Here is a 16,187-nt window from a genome sequence, read left to right as displayed (position 1 = left end):
ATCAAATCTTTCACAAGTGATTGTTGATCAACAGGTAATATCTTTCGCTACCTACCGAATTAAACAGACTAGTTTGCGTCTGACGTCAGGGCAAAGGTGCGGTGTGATTGGTTGCTGACCTGCGCAGCACGGCAGTTTTGGTCTGGTTGACAGGACTAGTCTTTTTTTATTTCTGTATTCAATTATATTGTTTAAGAACTGACCGTACGTACTTTTTCATGTGCGCAGATTGATGTCAAACATTGACAGTTCATCTATCACAAAGTTGTCATTTTGAGAATCCTTCACATCTACACCGCAGTAGTTGTCTTAAAAAGAATATCATTCAGACCTATACAGTGTTGGAAGAACGTATATGGGAACACGTATTTCCTTTCCCTGAATTTCTTTGATTCACTGAAATGCCAATTTCCTAACCTACACCATTTCCTGACCACCATTCCTCTAATTTCCCATTTTGTTTTATAATATTGGACTATTGGACAGACAATATAGGCAGCACAGTAGCTTCTCATGTTTAGAACCATTCAATAGTAATGTCTTATCGAATTCTCTATACGTAATAAACGTTGTTAAGATGAGAAGCTGGACTCCCGAGGACAGAACAACCATCATTCCACGTTTATTGTTATGTTGTACTACTTCCAGGTAGGCTACTAGTACTACGTGCGTGTATTGTGTATTAGGATATACATTAACAAAATGATTTTATCAGGCTTTCCGCATTAATCGAGGGGATATGCTACTCAGTTGAAATCCATACATACCGTATGGAAGTAATGACCCAAATCTCCCACACAAGGGATGTAGATTTCAAATGGAGTCACCGAATCAGGTAACCCTATTTGAAATTCACCCTCCCCGTGTGGAAGATGAAGGCCATGTCTTCGATATGGGAATGTATATTTCAAATGCAGTGGAATACAATAATGTCTATGTTGTCTCCACACTTTGGGCTTGCAACACATAGAACTCTTCTAACACTGGATGAAGTCAATCAAAAAACATCACAACATTCAAACTCTTATAGGAATTGACCAAAATGCTACAGGCTTCACTATTACTTGTATGACAACACCACTCGAGTGAAAAACAAAACATCTAGTTCTCGACAAACTTGCCCATGCCCAAGGCGGCCATTACTCAATCCACAAGACTGTTACGTGTGTGTGACACATACGGAGGTATTTTACTGTGATTTAAAAACATTTTTTTCTCCGTTCTCCGATAAGTTGAATAATTTAGCAGTATGTTGCACTTGAATGGTGTTGTATTCCTACAGGAGTATTATTACAACGATGTATGTTTGTTACTTAAGCATACTATATTGGTAAATACGAGTCGCAAATACCACTGCGCAGTGTAGGAAATTGCAAGTAATTCCAATACATAGCTTTACCATAAGTCGCGCATTGACTGCAACACAAAAGCGTTTGCAAAAGCGTTTAGTACTTATTTTTAAAACAATTTAAGAATTATTCTTTATTTTGAATCATTATTTTGACTTCGCAATGAAAAAACTTTCAAGTGCTTAAAACAGGCATAGTATTGGCTCAGTAGTTACCTACCAACTCTTACAATGAATCTGACGAATTTTTGTACAGGTAAAGTTTATATAAACCACAAGCGCGCAATAATGCTACAAATAATGACGTAAAAAGTTAGACTTACCATCAGTTGTTTTGCTTAGAACCACGCCCGATCATAGACAAAATACCCACCATACGGGCCATACAAGAAAACGCTATCGATATAGTACTAAAATAAATCATGAATTATTAAGCACAAATTGACATAAAATAGCTCGCTGAAATAACTTTTACTCAACTTTTTTTGTAAATCGGTAAATTTTTTAGTCATTTTTGCACAGCGTTATCTCGTATTTTCCGTATTTTTTGGCGGTAATTTTTTTCCTATACACCAAATTTTCTAGCACGTCTGTCTCCGTACAAATTTCAGCAGCAAATGATGGTGAAATCAAAATACATTGCCTATTTAAAATTTAGCATACATACGGTGCTTAGGATGCACACCTTTGAATTGGTAATCGCCGCGGCGGCCTGGTGCTTACTCCCCGATATTTATGCAGTGACACAAAAGTCAAACAGGCTGTTCGGCACCCAATATGCATCCATGCAAACGCAGTATACATACATGCATGTGTTCGCGAGTCTCAACAGAATCTCCTTCGCTGTATTTTTAATAACACAAAACCATACACTGAATAATTTTACTTATCTTGCTCATACATAAAAACATGGGGGAAAATTGTGCATTGTGAATTCATATTGCAATATCGGTTTGCATTTTTTTCTATTTCAAAAAGATTGTGATTTTATGGTTAAGAATTAAAATAAGCAATACTTATAGCGCATAGTTAACTACTATCTTGGGGATGCTAGCGGTGGAGATGTGTGACGAGTGTGCCGTAATCGTGAGCAGAAATATTTAACACAAGCTGAATGTAACAGCGATATGATGCGTAAATACACACGCTTACCGGAACGAGCGCTCCAATTATTAACCTCCTCTCTGCTCATATCATTATAACCGGGTCATTGACTTAATCAAGTGCTTTCATTTACTTCGTCATGCTTTCGTGGTTTATTCGGATGTGTTTCAGCGGAGGATATATTTTGATTTATGTGTGTTTTGACAGATATAACCAGATACATTATGACAAACCGAATTATGTATCTCACACTCCAATCATACACACTTCATCCATCAGACTACCCCACCCACCCAACCCCAAATGATTCCTTAATAAAATTATAGATATAATAATTAAAACATTAAACCCACCCACCACATACACTTCTAGCATCAAAACACCCCTAAACCCACAAACCACCCACCCCACACACCCCCCTTCAAAAACGCACCACCAACAACAAGGGCAAACAAAGCAAGTTCACCATTTTATGCAGATATAGTACCATTGTATACTATTTGTATTTTCTTGTTACAGTTCTTACAATACAAACAATGTGAAGAGATATAAATATTATATTACAGAAGCAACGTCATATTGCATAGGACCACAGATCATAGGGTCTGTGATAGGACCTACTTATTATATATAATCAGCTACCTTCGACTATATTTATAAATATGTATTTATAAATACGCACGTGACCCATGGACACGACACATCAAGACCGGCAAGCGTGACCAAATCCTCATGCCATTGAACACTATACAGAAAAGGTTCGGAACTATTTAGATAAATTTAAGTGTTAAATTTAAGTATTATATTTTATTGAATAACAAAATTATTAGGGGGGATTCCGAATTGTAAATGTTATCAAAACATCATTTTGAAAGTATTTACCGACGTAAAAAAATTATCGACGGAAACGTTTACAATAATATCTCAAAGTTGAACAAAATAGACAATTTTGCTGCATAGTCTGGTGTAGTTTACCTCCTTTGCATTCAAATGTACAAGAAGATCACCTGCTGTGTCGAAGGCCACTTCCAGACTTCCTGTCTGTAAGCTGTATGGCAGCGCCGTCACATGCGTATTTATAAATACGTATTTATAAATATAGTCGAAGCCCACTGATAATTGTGACATATGATCTGATCCAATCAAACCAAAGGTGGCAAATGACAAATTAAGACGCAAGCAAGATACGCGATACAGGAGCAAAAACAATAAAGATACATAAAGAAAACATAAGAAATACATAAGAAAACTGGCATTGTGGATAAATAAGAAAGAAAATAACAAAATTTAATCTAAATATCAAGCATGAGCTCAATAACACTTTATAATGTTTTTGTAAGATTAAAAATAAAAAATCACCGGGGCTCAACAACCCTCTAGCCTCGACGTTGGACGGCCACCCCTATCCTCGGGTAAGGTGTAGGCGTGCAAAGAATGAGCTATCTATTTAAAATCCACACTACCCCGGTGGAAGATTTAGCTAAAGTCTACCACAGAGGGAGCATACATTTTTAACAGAACAGACAATTGGGTAACTTCCATTTGAAATACTCACTCCAGTTGTGGAAGATATGGATAAAGCCATAATACAAGGGGAGTACACCAATTACACTTGAAAAACATACTCCCCCTGTGGAAGATGAAAATCTTCCACAGGGGTAGTGTGGATTTCAACTGGAATATCCCAATAGTCGCACAATTAGATAGAGCCGCTTAATGGTTTGTCTATAGTTTTATGTATATATATTGATACTGCATTGCAATAAGTGTTAAATTATACGGTGCCCTAATAATGTGTAAATGCTCGTTTTATTGGTGTTACTGTTGTGTGGTGAGCGTCTAAGTGGGGTGTGTTGGCGCATTGGGTGAGTGTGTTGTGCGTTGTATACGCACAACTATAATATTCAAATATAATATTAGACTGAAATCTAAAGTAAATTTACCATTTCGTGTAGTCCCGTTGTTTATTCAGTTCTTACAAGACAAATTCCTGAAATATGGGCTGCATGTAAATAGATACCCCACATCCAGCACTCACCCACACACACCAACTTGGTCACCCCAACAAACAAGCATTTACACAATAATAGGTTGTACTCTTATGTAGATTTAACATTGTTGCATAATACGACACAAACAACATGAGATGTAGGTCGCATTTATAGTAGACATGCACACTCCACGCACCCACCCTTCACACCCACTAACCCCACACCCACATACTCCAACTTGGCCACACCGACAAGCAAGAACATTTACATAATTATTATTAAACATTTAGATATTAGGGTAACATCTAAAGTAAGTTTCCATTTCACGCAGTTTGCAAATACCATTATGCCAAAACATATGGTTGTATAATAAAATAGTATTGTTATTTCTCAAAACACACCCAATAATAGTTGCACCCATAATATAAACACACCCCCACCCCACCCCGACACACACTCCCCACCCCGAGAAACAGTAGTCACTATTAATATTGCCCTTCCCCTTCACTGTGTAATATTTCTGCGTAAAAGATGATAATATTTAATACGACGTATACTCTTGTAGCAATATAACACGAGGCACTTGACTCCTGTATTATCCGTCAAGTAACCATAAGTACTAAGTCTGGTGTTTATTCTAGCATGTGTTACCATGGCAACAATAAACGATTTCAAATTGTTGGTTATTGGAAATATTGAAACAAATATTTATATGCTTTTAAAAACCGCTTAGTGAAACTGTAGGAAAAGATAACAAAGCACAAGATGTTAACGTGGCAATGACAAGGTTTAAAAGGAGGTCATTGTACTTCATTGACTGGAGGACCTTGAATAAATCATTGCTGATATTTTATGGAAATATTGTAATTATTGCAAGTGTAAACTCATTGATAATACAATAAATAGTGAATTATTTGATCCAAGTATCTAAATTTAAATAGTAAATCAGTTACCTTAGTAAATAAGAAAATTAAGTTGAAAAATATATTTAAACATATTCAAAGTATGGCACCAATATGACTAGATCAACTGAGTAAAACATAAACTCCACGATAATTATGAGAGTATTTGATAACGATGATCCTAAAACTTATTGGTCTTCAGGACATTTACTAAGAAAGAATGAACAGTTTACCAACTCAAAGTGTTACAATTAAACAAGACAACAAATAAATACAAATCCCGACCGGCACACAACCGAACTTGAAAAAAGCAAGGGAATGTGCCGGCATGGGAATCGAACCCACGACCTTCCGATCTCTAGACGGACGCCTTATCCATTAGGCTACCAGCTCCAACTGATAAACGGTGGTTAAAACTGGGTCTAATGTTGGCAGTCGAGGTATACAATACACACGAACGAAGTACACTAGTGAAGGAGATCATTACTGATATACTTTCTTAGTTCGAGATCAACATGGACGTGTGACGATCAGTGTGAATCTCTTCCGAAACCATATTGCTAATAAAGGAATGTATAACTAAATTTATTTCCAAATTTCGAGCACCGTCATGTCTTGTCTTCTATATTATCATCATACAATCTTTTGTTTTATATTGTTAGTGTTTCCCACCATTTTCTTATAAATTATGGTTTGACTCGTCTCTGTTACATTAGCTTCCTGCTTACATACGCAGAGCTTTGTGTTCTCTTCAAGAGCACCACTCTGTGCCGACCAATCGGCAAATCAGATTATTGGTTTGTTGTTACGATTGTCAGACGATTGAATCAGCCAATCAGAACCCCACTTCCGTGTTTACACTGTGAACGTTTCAAAATGTAACCAGGTGTCGTTCTTTTCTGCCATAGATTGTAATTGTTATCCGTGTGCTTATGAAAATAAAACGAATTGAATTAAAATTCTAAATAGTAATCCACTGTTTTGATCCTTGACTGTATCAGTCACGTTCCACGGTAAATCGACCGCTCAGTGCCAAAAGTGGGTAAGTGCAATAGCTGTCATGTGTAGCTGTCATGCGAAGATGAGTACAATATACTGTGTGTAAATTGTCAAATATTCACAGGGCAGCTATTGCACTTACCCACTTCTGGCACTGAGCAGTCGAAATAGAAGTATGCTTATCTGTCAGCACACAGTTCTTTAACCCCAATAAGTTTGTACATGCAGAGAATGACCTTTAAATATCTGGGTACAAAAACTCATACTCCGCAACTTGAGGTCAAATTTGGAGCTAGGATTGTATTGAGGATTATTAAACCGTCCCATTGGAAGTGGGTCACATTTGATTCATAGTGTCTGACGCTGTTGTTAGCTACTCGTGGCAAATATGAGGAACTGGTTCTGGATGCGATGGTTTAGGTTGTAGCGGGTTGATAAAGTTATGCGTTTCACAGACGACGCTGATATGATTTATAAAGTCACTAATAGTTGAATGGCAATATGTCACATCGTCGTCCGTATTCCATAGTGGCGTATAGTGGGGCGCCGTGAATAAACAACTTTTCGAGAAAATCGGGTTTGAAGAAATGCCAATTTAAAATCGAGTTGTGTAAATCAGACATTCATTATATTTTGTAAATGATGTGAAATTTCTGTAGTAAACTAAATAGATTTTATTGTTATATATTTTCAAAAGAAATAAATACATACTTTTGCTGGCAAACTGACAATAAAACTATACGTCACTATGGAAAACGAACAAAACGCAATACCCTAACCTTTTTCGTATTCCATAGTGGCGTATCGACCATACGCCACTTTTTACACATTTTATAATTATGAAATATCGAAAAAAATGAAAAACATCGTATTCCATAGTGGCGTATAGGTCCGATACGCGTACGCCACTATGACATACGATGTTTTTCATTTTTGCCGATATTTCATAATTATAAAATGTGTATAAAAAGTGGCGTATGGTCGATACGCCACTATGGAATACGAAAAATGTCACTTTGTAACTATACGCCACATTTAATTAATCAATTACTAATTAATTAGCTAATTATGACTGATGACACTTAGAAAAAATGAAAGAGAACATCATTAAAGACATATGTGCCAATTTTCAAAAAAATGACCAAAAATCACTATACGCCACTATGGAATACAGCCGACGACATGTGCTGCGGTCTTGGTAATTTAGTATAGCCATATTGTTACATATTAAATAACCAAACCTTTATTTTAACTACCACGTGGACTATAATAGTTATATATGTATCCATTGTGTTTGGCAACCACAATGTCAAGCAAGTTGTGCCAAATGAATCACCAGTTTATCTTTATATAAAACAACATAAAACAACTTAACTTTAGCAACTAATTAGCCTTCAAAATCCAGGCATAAGGAAGTCAAATACAAATTTAATAGTTCCGATGGTTTCCGTTTATTAGCCCTGGATAGAACAATCGATTACGCCAAGGCAACGTGACAGGATAGATACCGGGGATATACCAGTGTGGTATCCGTCACCCCATGAGCACCACTATCCGATGAGATCAACGACTCCATACATATCCCACAATGCAATTGAAAGCTATTGCATAGTAGCTATTTTTGAATGATATGATTCCACTGCAAATTGTAACAAATTCAATCCAAATAGATATTCTTATCATTTAAAACCGATCATCTGATACGATCTGTTCATTATATGGATGATTTTTTGTTCCTAGACGTTTTCGATTTAGTGTGAAATAAATTGTTGTTATAAATTTTCATGAACTTGAAAGGTATGCCGCATGGACTTATGGGAACTGTTTTGTTTTGGCAATGAACATCACACGTGTACAAGTAATATAAATATCAGCGGGCTGTAAGTATTTTTGAGTTGATAATCACACTTGGATGTACAAAGACACGGATCATAAGATACACACAACTTTAGCCAGGATCAAGAAACATGGGTAAGTGCTTTTTTTTGTTTTTTGACGGAAGAACATCAATGGATAGACGATACTTATAAACCGTGTATTAGTCTATCTTGGTGTAGCTTAGTCTATGTGTAGACTACATGTCTTGATGTCTATGTGTATTACTAGTGGCAATTCCATAACCAACTATTATTATTGAGTCGAAACCATTATTATTATTGATTTCAAAACAAGATATAATAAATGTATATCTGCATGCATGTTATAGCTAGGAGTACAAACTTTCCTTCAAACTGCTTCCTATACAAAATGTCGTTTGCTAGAGCTAACAACCGGTGGAATGTATAAAAAGCAGCATGACATTTATACGTTCATTCCCCAAAGGTGTGGCTTTCTTTCTTTTTTCCTTGTTTTGATCAGCGTAACACGACGGGAAAGAGTTTGAAACTCATCCCGTGAACTTTAATTGACACCGTGTTGTGCAGTGGACATTAGTTTGGAAAGACTGGTTATTATTTTATAACAAATACAGTTTACATTATATTACGTATCGTCTACGATAGATTGTTTGTCCTTCAAGACCAAAAATACTTTATTCGAACTTTTAACACTTTAATCTGGAACCGTAAACCGACCCAAATCTAATTCAAGTCCTCTTGAAATCAAATTCAGGATCGTTCATAGTTCAATTAAGTAGCACATGTTAATTTTTCAGATCAAAAAAATGATACTCACTCAGAAATTCCTATCAGGAATCGTGATCACTCTATATGTTAGTAGAAACGGCAACACTGCCTGGTCTTAATGACGTAGCCAAACTTACTGGTTGCCGTTTATTTATGAGTAAATCAAAGGCTATAACACCATGAATAAAGACGAGGGGGCGTACAAACTAGACAAGTTTATGAGTCTGACCACATATTGCATGTGTATACTTGAGACGTTCGTTATCAGACTCGCTGAAGGAAGTGATAAATAATCATGGATATTAATGGCACTTTCTTACGTAAAGTTACAAATGTGTAGAAATTAATCTAATACTAGAGCTTACATGGTTTTACAACATAAACGCTGTGTCATACCATCAGACTTGTTCATGCAACTGACCCGCTGGGCTGGTCACGTGGTACTTGAGGAAGTCTGATGGTATCAGATGCAACGTAGCAAGTTCATTTGTAAAACTAAGTAAGTTCCAGAATTATATTAAATTCAGTAAATAATTGTTGATTTCAATGACTGGATGACTGATAACATTACATCCAGTTTTATGTATATTGATATTTATTATTGTTTACTTTACGTTATGTTCCCACAGAATTTATGACCATCATTTTTTCCTTTTTGTTTCAGCTACTTCACTGTTATACCTAATGTTGATGGCATTGCATACATCATGGGCGGCGTTACGTCCAGTTGAATCAAACACAATCATAACAAATTCTGTCTTCAAGGACAACACCGACGCCACATCTACACTTCGACGCTATACTCCTAATGATATCGATACGTCTCTGAAAGTGTCACCTGGGCTTTACCCCAAAATCCCCGGACCAGAAGGACCGCGTGGAAATCGCCCTGTAATATCCCTCCCAAAGCCGGTGTCTACCCCATCTCGCCAAGCAGGGAATTGTGCATTCACTGTATACAAAACCAGTGCTCAAGTTGGTAATATGAGTGACATTTTGACCTTTGACCAAGTCACCACGAATGTAGGCAATAACTTTGACATATCCACCGGAATTTTCACCTGCACCAATCCAGGAATGTATGTCTTTGCTTTCACCATCATCACCCCAGATTACCCAATCATAAACCTCGTTAGAAACCAAGATATCCTTGCCACGGTTTTCAGGTCATACGATGGATCATATCTATACGATACTGTTAGCAACCAGGTTGTTGTTCAGTTAGCTCAAGGCGACCAACTTGCACTAATGTTCCTAGGTTATGATATGCAGTCCGTGTATGGCGATCCGTACTATAAATACACGACGTTTTCAGGATATCAGCTGTATTGAGATGATATAAAGATAATATGATGGACATAGAAGCTGAGAAACCATTCATGGTAACGAACCTTGTACATATCTGTGACGGTGAAATTTACTTACAAATATGGTGTGCCTGAACTATGACTATAGAAAGCTACCCATTAAGGGCAGTTATTCATAATTATAATTAAAAACAAAACGATATTTCAACATAGTTCAATTTGCCATGCTGGGGTTAACATTATTTAAAACAATGTTATATTTTCGTTAAAAAGTGCCCTCAAAATGATTTGATTTTGAAAGAACCAATGAGATAAAAATTAAACAATCGCTATTTCATCGGCGAATCTGATTGGCTGGTCTTCCGTTTTGCGACATACCGTATTAGTCCATTAAAGTACAAGCAAAGTGTGAAAAAAATCAAAATTTTGACAAAATTGAGGATAAACGCATGTGCAAATTTTACAATAGTTTGTTCAGCGACCATTGTGAAAATGTTATCCGTTGTTAACTTGTAATAAGCAATATATTCTGCATCCTCCAGAAGATATAACGATTCGTCATTCAGATAACATCAGCAGAGGTAATTCTCACTCGTTAACAAATAAGAATATCAAAAAATAACTGTCAGTTATCTCTATGTCTATCAAGTCACACCAAAAATATAGAGTGTTACAGTATAGTATACGAGGTACTGGTTATTATGCTCTGTGGCTCTAGCTCTGTGGAGTATAGCTTCCATGTAATTTATGTTGTTTATACCGTAGAGAATGTTATTTGATACTGTGTATTATGTTCTACTAAGGGATGGCTTCAACCCAACCGCCAGTCGAACGACGGGGACCTGGTTGCGATTCAACCACGTCCTATTGTTCTGAACAATTATGAGTACAAGAAAAGTCTATATCCAATAGCTGCCAAGTGTGTAAAAGATTGTACAAATTGTCAATTTGCCCACAGGCAGCTATTGCAGTTAGGCCTTTCTTGCACCAAACCCTTAATATAGAAACTGGGCTCAAACACTGGTTCTGCTGAGACGCCTGTGGTCGACCGCCAGTTGAGGTTTGACGTTATCCCTACTGACTGTTTAAGTAATTGTAATAACCATTATTTTTTAAATCGAGGTTCTGAAATGAGCTGTGTTTAATACATACATTGGAGGTCAAAGAATTCGACTGACCTTTATTTTCATTAAATGTTTGTACTGATTTATTTTTGAATCGAATTTGTCTTTTAACTTGGAAAAATTCTTTCAAATACCCCGGTCAAATGCCTACCGTAAAATCTCGTCTACAACCATATATAGTGCTTCTGATGAAAGCTAAATTATTCCAGGCTCCATTATGGAGTTTGAGCAAATAAATTACAGATCCAAGCATATACAAACAAGTATTATTGTAAGACCAATCTATTGTATTGCTATATTGACGCTTGTTTCGTATTAATTAAGCTTTTATCAAAAACACTTTATATGCTTGTAGACGAGGTTTTACGGTATTTTGATCCAGTGGCGTAGCCAAGGAGGAGGGGAGGGGCTGTGAAATATCTGTTCCCCTTGCCCTCAGTTTGAAATTTTGCACTCCACCTCCCCCCCTCTGAAAAAATCCTGGTTACGCTACTGTTTCGAGCCAGCGAACCGGCAAGGCTCTGCGGAGGAAACATACAAGTATAACTATTATAATCTGTTCAGCCAGGATGGGAAATGTCACTCCCATAGAGGTTATCCACTTTTCTCATGTGTGACTTCTAACAAAAGGCGCTGGTTCCCGTAGTATTCCTCATTCAAACCAATTCAATGCACGACCTCGAAGTTACCTGCATGACTTTGGCGGGCTATTTTGAAACAGTCATGATTGCACATGCAGGTACTTCTTTTGAAAGTCCTAAACAAGGTATAGCAGTCGCTGATAGGATATGCAGCTAGAACACGGATAACCTCTATTATTTTTTGAAGAAGAATGACAGTAGTTTGATAAGGAGAGGTGTCCTGTTCAACAGGTAAATTAAGGTCGTATTGATTTTAAAGTGATTTGTTTCAATTATTCAAATGAACTCATAAAACTATTCAGACGGCCTAAAGATGTACATAGGATAAAAAAACGTTGGTCCAGTTAAATAGTTCATTTTAATATCTAATTATACCTGGATGAATGACAACCTTCACAAACGTATATTTTGATTTGAATCATTGCCTTCATGTCCACAAAGAGCTTGTAATGCCTCTCTGCCAGTGAATCAAATCATACCGTAATTATATGGCAGTTTTGCTGAAACCTAGTAAATAGTTACAAATAGACAATTAATTTCAACATTTCATTATGTTACACTAATTCATTCCTCACAATTCGCTTCAGTTGTGCCAAAATAATATCTCTTGCTGCCTTTCTAAAAGCAGCCGTTCTCCAATAATAGATGATGACATTAATAATTGTGTTCAAGGCTGACATTACCACGGCAATGCTCACAAACCACATGTTTAGTTCTTCTGCTGTTATGTTCTCATAGGTATACACAATGATCTTTGGAGCCATACACACAACAAGAGATACAGTCATTAGGAAGAAGGTTACTGAAGTCTTCCTTTCCAATTCGCTACGGCTTCCACCTTGTACCGCATTACGCTGACAACTTCTTTCTTGCACCTGTATTTGTCTCGCGTGATGCCTAGCCACAGTATATAATCGAATAAAGAAGTAAATAGATAAACATAAAGGAATAATAGCTAAAACGATTGTGTAAATTGTTCCAACGATATCTGACCCAACCGATTGAGATCCCACGGTGCAGCCGTGCATGTGAGGAGAATACGATATCTTGTATGGCAGAAGAGACCTCGCAATTGCTGAAAAGGCTGCAACGCTCCACAGAGTTATCACAGTAGCACGTGCACGCGTTACGGTGAGGCGAGTGGTGTATTGGAATGGGCGGGTAACTGCGATGAAACGCTCAAAGTTAACCAAAGGTAGGTTCAGGCAATACAATGACCCAAGACAGATGGTCAAAAATGCGACGATGGTGCAGTACTGGTCACTAAATGGCCACCTGTTGACAACCGTTGATGCAAATATAGGGAAGTAATAACCAAGACTACATAGATCTGTTACCGTCATTGATGTTAAGAAAACTCTCGTAATGGGGTTCATATCTCGCATACGATGAAGAATTATGAGGGTTAAAGTATTAAGAATGAGGCTTAAGACGATAATTGTTCCAAGAAAGGTTGCTTTGAAGATGATGATACTTGAAGGAATGTCGTAAAGTTCTGTTATGTTTGTAGACATGTTGTGGTGAATAGAATAGTAACAGTATAATTTAATGAGAGTATAACCTGTTTCATACAAAGGTTTCTTGGTCAAACTGTCGCTTATCTCGCACCAGGAATGTTATTATTGATATCAATAACGATCCGGGCCGAAAGTCTTTTCCAGAGCATACAACTCTTAACTTTGCCGGTGTATCACCTGTCACGACGCGACAACTTTTACCAAAAGACGTAATCCAGTCCATCAAATAACAGGACAAGGGAAAGTGCAACTTTCAGCAGGTTCCGAATCAGTTTAAAGGTGTGATCACGTCTGACAGTTGTCGTTTGTTCGTACCAAAACTAGTGTCGTTGAGACACAGTGTTTGATCTGCTGCCGTAGTCCTCATGGTTTATGTGTCCCATCAGACATCCTATTACTGCGAGTATGAAAGCGTGATCGATGGGCATGATTCGCCTTCCACAATATATTAATCGAGGGCTCAGTGCAACAAAGGCTCAACTGCACTAGCTCCTCTGGGTAATACTATTCATCAGAACAATTACATTTATACACAACATTACACAGGGTAGCTATTGGAGATATGGCTTTGTTGCACTGAGGATCGTTGTAGCACCAATGAAACGACTTTTAATAAGTGTGACGTGTTTCGATGCATCTTTTGTGAAACTACTGAAGTATCCACACGATACTAATAATACTAATAATTCCTAATACTTTTGAGAAGCAGTATTTCTTGGCCACAAAGTAATAGTGGTAATCATTATATTATTATAAACAAATCACAAAAGGTAACTTCTTCCTTTATTGGGGATAATAAGTTAAAATCCATCCATATCCATCAAATTTTCAAACTGCAAAAACAAAAAGAAGCCCAGACTAGAAAACCTGTCACTTAGAACACAATCACAATACAGCATTAACACCATTAATCGTAAATTTAGCAGACTTCCACACATAAAGGTAATGATAAACACGATCCAACGACTGGAGTATGATTCTACAAATATGCATGCCCAATATGAAGCAATATATTTCACTTTAACGCGATTGGAAGAGGTAATGAAAACGGAATTATCTGAATATAACCATTTTTGTCACCAAACCATCATCTTTAGGTCTCCATGGAACTTAAGGGTTTGAAGTCAGTTCCAATCAAAGTTTAAATACAATCTGTGCCGATCATGGTAACACCTTGCCCGGGGATTATGATTTGAACATGGTATTAGACGTACGAATAACCACCAGATTTGACGAATAGTAACTAGATTAGACGAATAGTCACTAGATTAGACAAATAATTACCAGATTGGAAATAATATTGGCGTGATAACTTTGTACCTATATCTTTCTTCATTCATTCATTCATTCATTCATTCATTTATTTTTTTCACTCATCAAATAGCAAATATACATAGGATACATACAAAATCATAATACAAGTGAGAGTGAAGGAATCACAGGAAAGGCCAAGAAGAGGCCTGAAAGTCTGTGATCCCTTGATTGGTTAATTCATCATTAGACATGGCAGCAGATTGTCATTTCAATGAAGAAGCAACAGTAAACTGTCATATCTTGATATGAATTAACCTAAATACATGAAAAATAACAGTAAACAATAGTAAATAAGAAAATGCACAACAATAAGTAATATAAAATATAAATATCCAATGTGGTCACATAAATCAGATACAATAGGAATTAACAGTAACTTTGCATGAGATGTTTTTTAAATACATGGCGGAATTGATTAATCGATGATGAACTTTTAATACTGTTATCAACATTATTCCATAACTTAGTAGCTGCATATTTAATAGATTTGTCACAGAAAGCTCTTTTGATAAATGGAAGCCTCAGACGATCTTTATATCTGGTATTCAAGTCATGGATCTTAGACTGTTTTACAAATAAATCATCAAAAACACTCGGTAAAAGTCCATTATCATGTTTGTACATAAATAAACCAAGTTCAAATGTATACATATCCCTGACACTTAAAGTATTATACCTAATCAGTAAGGGATTTGTGCTACTTCTATAATCACTTGCACTTATAATACGAAGTGCCCTCTTTTGAATTTTAAAAAGATCATTTATGTATGATGAACATGCACATCCCCAAGCTAAGATACCATAATTGATATACGGTAATATCAAAGAGCAATACAATGTATATAACGCCTCATGTGGGAGGAAGTTTTTAATTTATTAATGATACCGACATTTCTTGAACATGTTTTTACAATATTATCAATATGTTCTTTCCAAGTGATATTCTGGTCAATTTGTAGACCTAGAAACTTAGTGCTTGGCACTTTTTCAAGCGGTGTTCTTGAGTGCCTGTCAGAGTCAAGAAACAATTGCAAATTGTACTCAGGTTTTGTGTTCTTCTTGGTACCGAGTAACATATAATTCGTTTTTTTAGCATTGACAGATAATTTATTTACCGGGAACCATCTATTCACATTAATAAGCTCTTTGTTGCAGACCTCCTCAATAACATTAAACTGATTGTGAGAGTAAAATAAATTGGTGTCATCAGCAAATGAAATCACACCAAGTGACTCAGTAATTAAGTGAATATCGTTAACATATATAATGAAAAGTAGTGGACCCAGTATTGAACCTTGAGGCACACCGCAAGTAAG

At 36.5% G+C, this 16,187-nt stretch overlaps 1 protein-coding gene and 2 long non-coding RNA genes across 3 annotated transcripts in view; 1 reads left to right on the top strand and 2 right to left on the bottom strand.

The window, feature by feature from the left end:
• The window catches only part of LOC140140302 (uncharacterized), a 68,059-nt gene extending 66,108 nt beyond the window's left edge, over positions 1-1,951 (bottom strand). The window contains exon 1 of the long non-coding RNA XR_011857244.1: positions 1,672-1,951. This is a non-coding gene — a long non-coding RNA (uncharacterized lncRNA). The remainder of the gene's footprint in view (positions 1-1,671) is intronic.
• Positions 1,952-7,800: 5,849 nt separating this feature from the next.
• Positions 7,801-11,485, top strand: LOC140141055 (uncharacterized). Its single transcript, XR_011857344.1, has 2 exons — positions 7,801-8,315; positions 9,633-11,485. It is a non-coding gene; the product is annotated as an uncharacterized lncRNA (long non-coding RNA).
• A 1,109-nt stretch (positions 11,486-12,594) lies between these two features.
• On the bottom strand, positions 12,595-13,554 carry LOC140140449 (histamine H2 receptor-like). The gene has a single exon (XM_072162208.1). The coding sequence runs from the start codon at positions 13,552-13,554 to the stop codon at positions 12,595-12,597; it is 960 nt and encodes a 319-aa protein (XP_072018309.1).
• Between the last annotated feature and the right edge of the window lie 2,633 nt (positions 13,555-16,187).

Source organism: Amphiura filiformis, chromosome 19, assembly GCF_039555335.1.
Source record: "Amphiura filiformis chromosome 19, Afil_fr2py, whole genome shotgun sequence".
Taxonomy (NCBI): Eukaryota; Metazoa; Echinodermata; class Ophiuroidea; order Amphilepidida; family Amphiuridae; genus Amphiura; species Amphiura filiformis.
Note: the sequence above shows the minus strand (reverse complement) of the source record. Positions and strands in the feature narration are given on the sequence as shown.

What these genes read in the sequence shown, in the direction of transcription:
- LOC140140449 (XM_072162208.1), bottom strand. Translation starts at nt 13,554, where the DNA reads ATGTCTACAAACATAACAGAACTTTACGACATTCCTTCAAGTATCATC.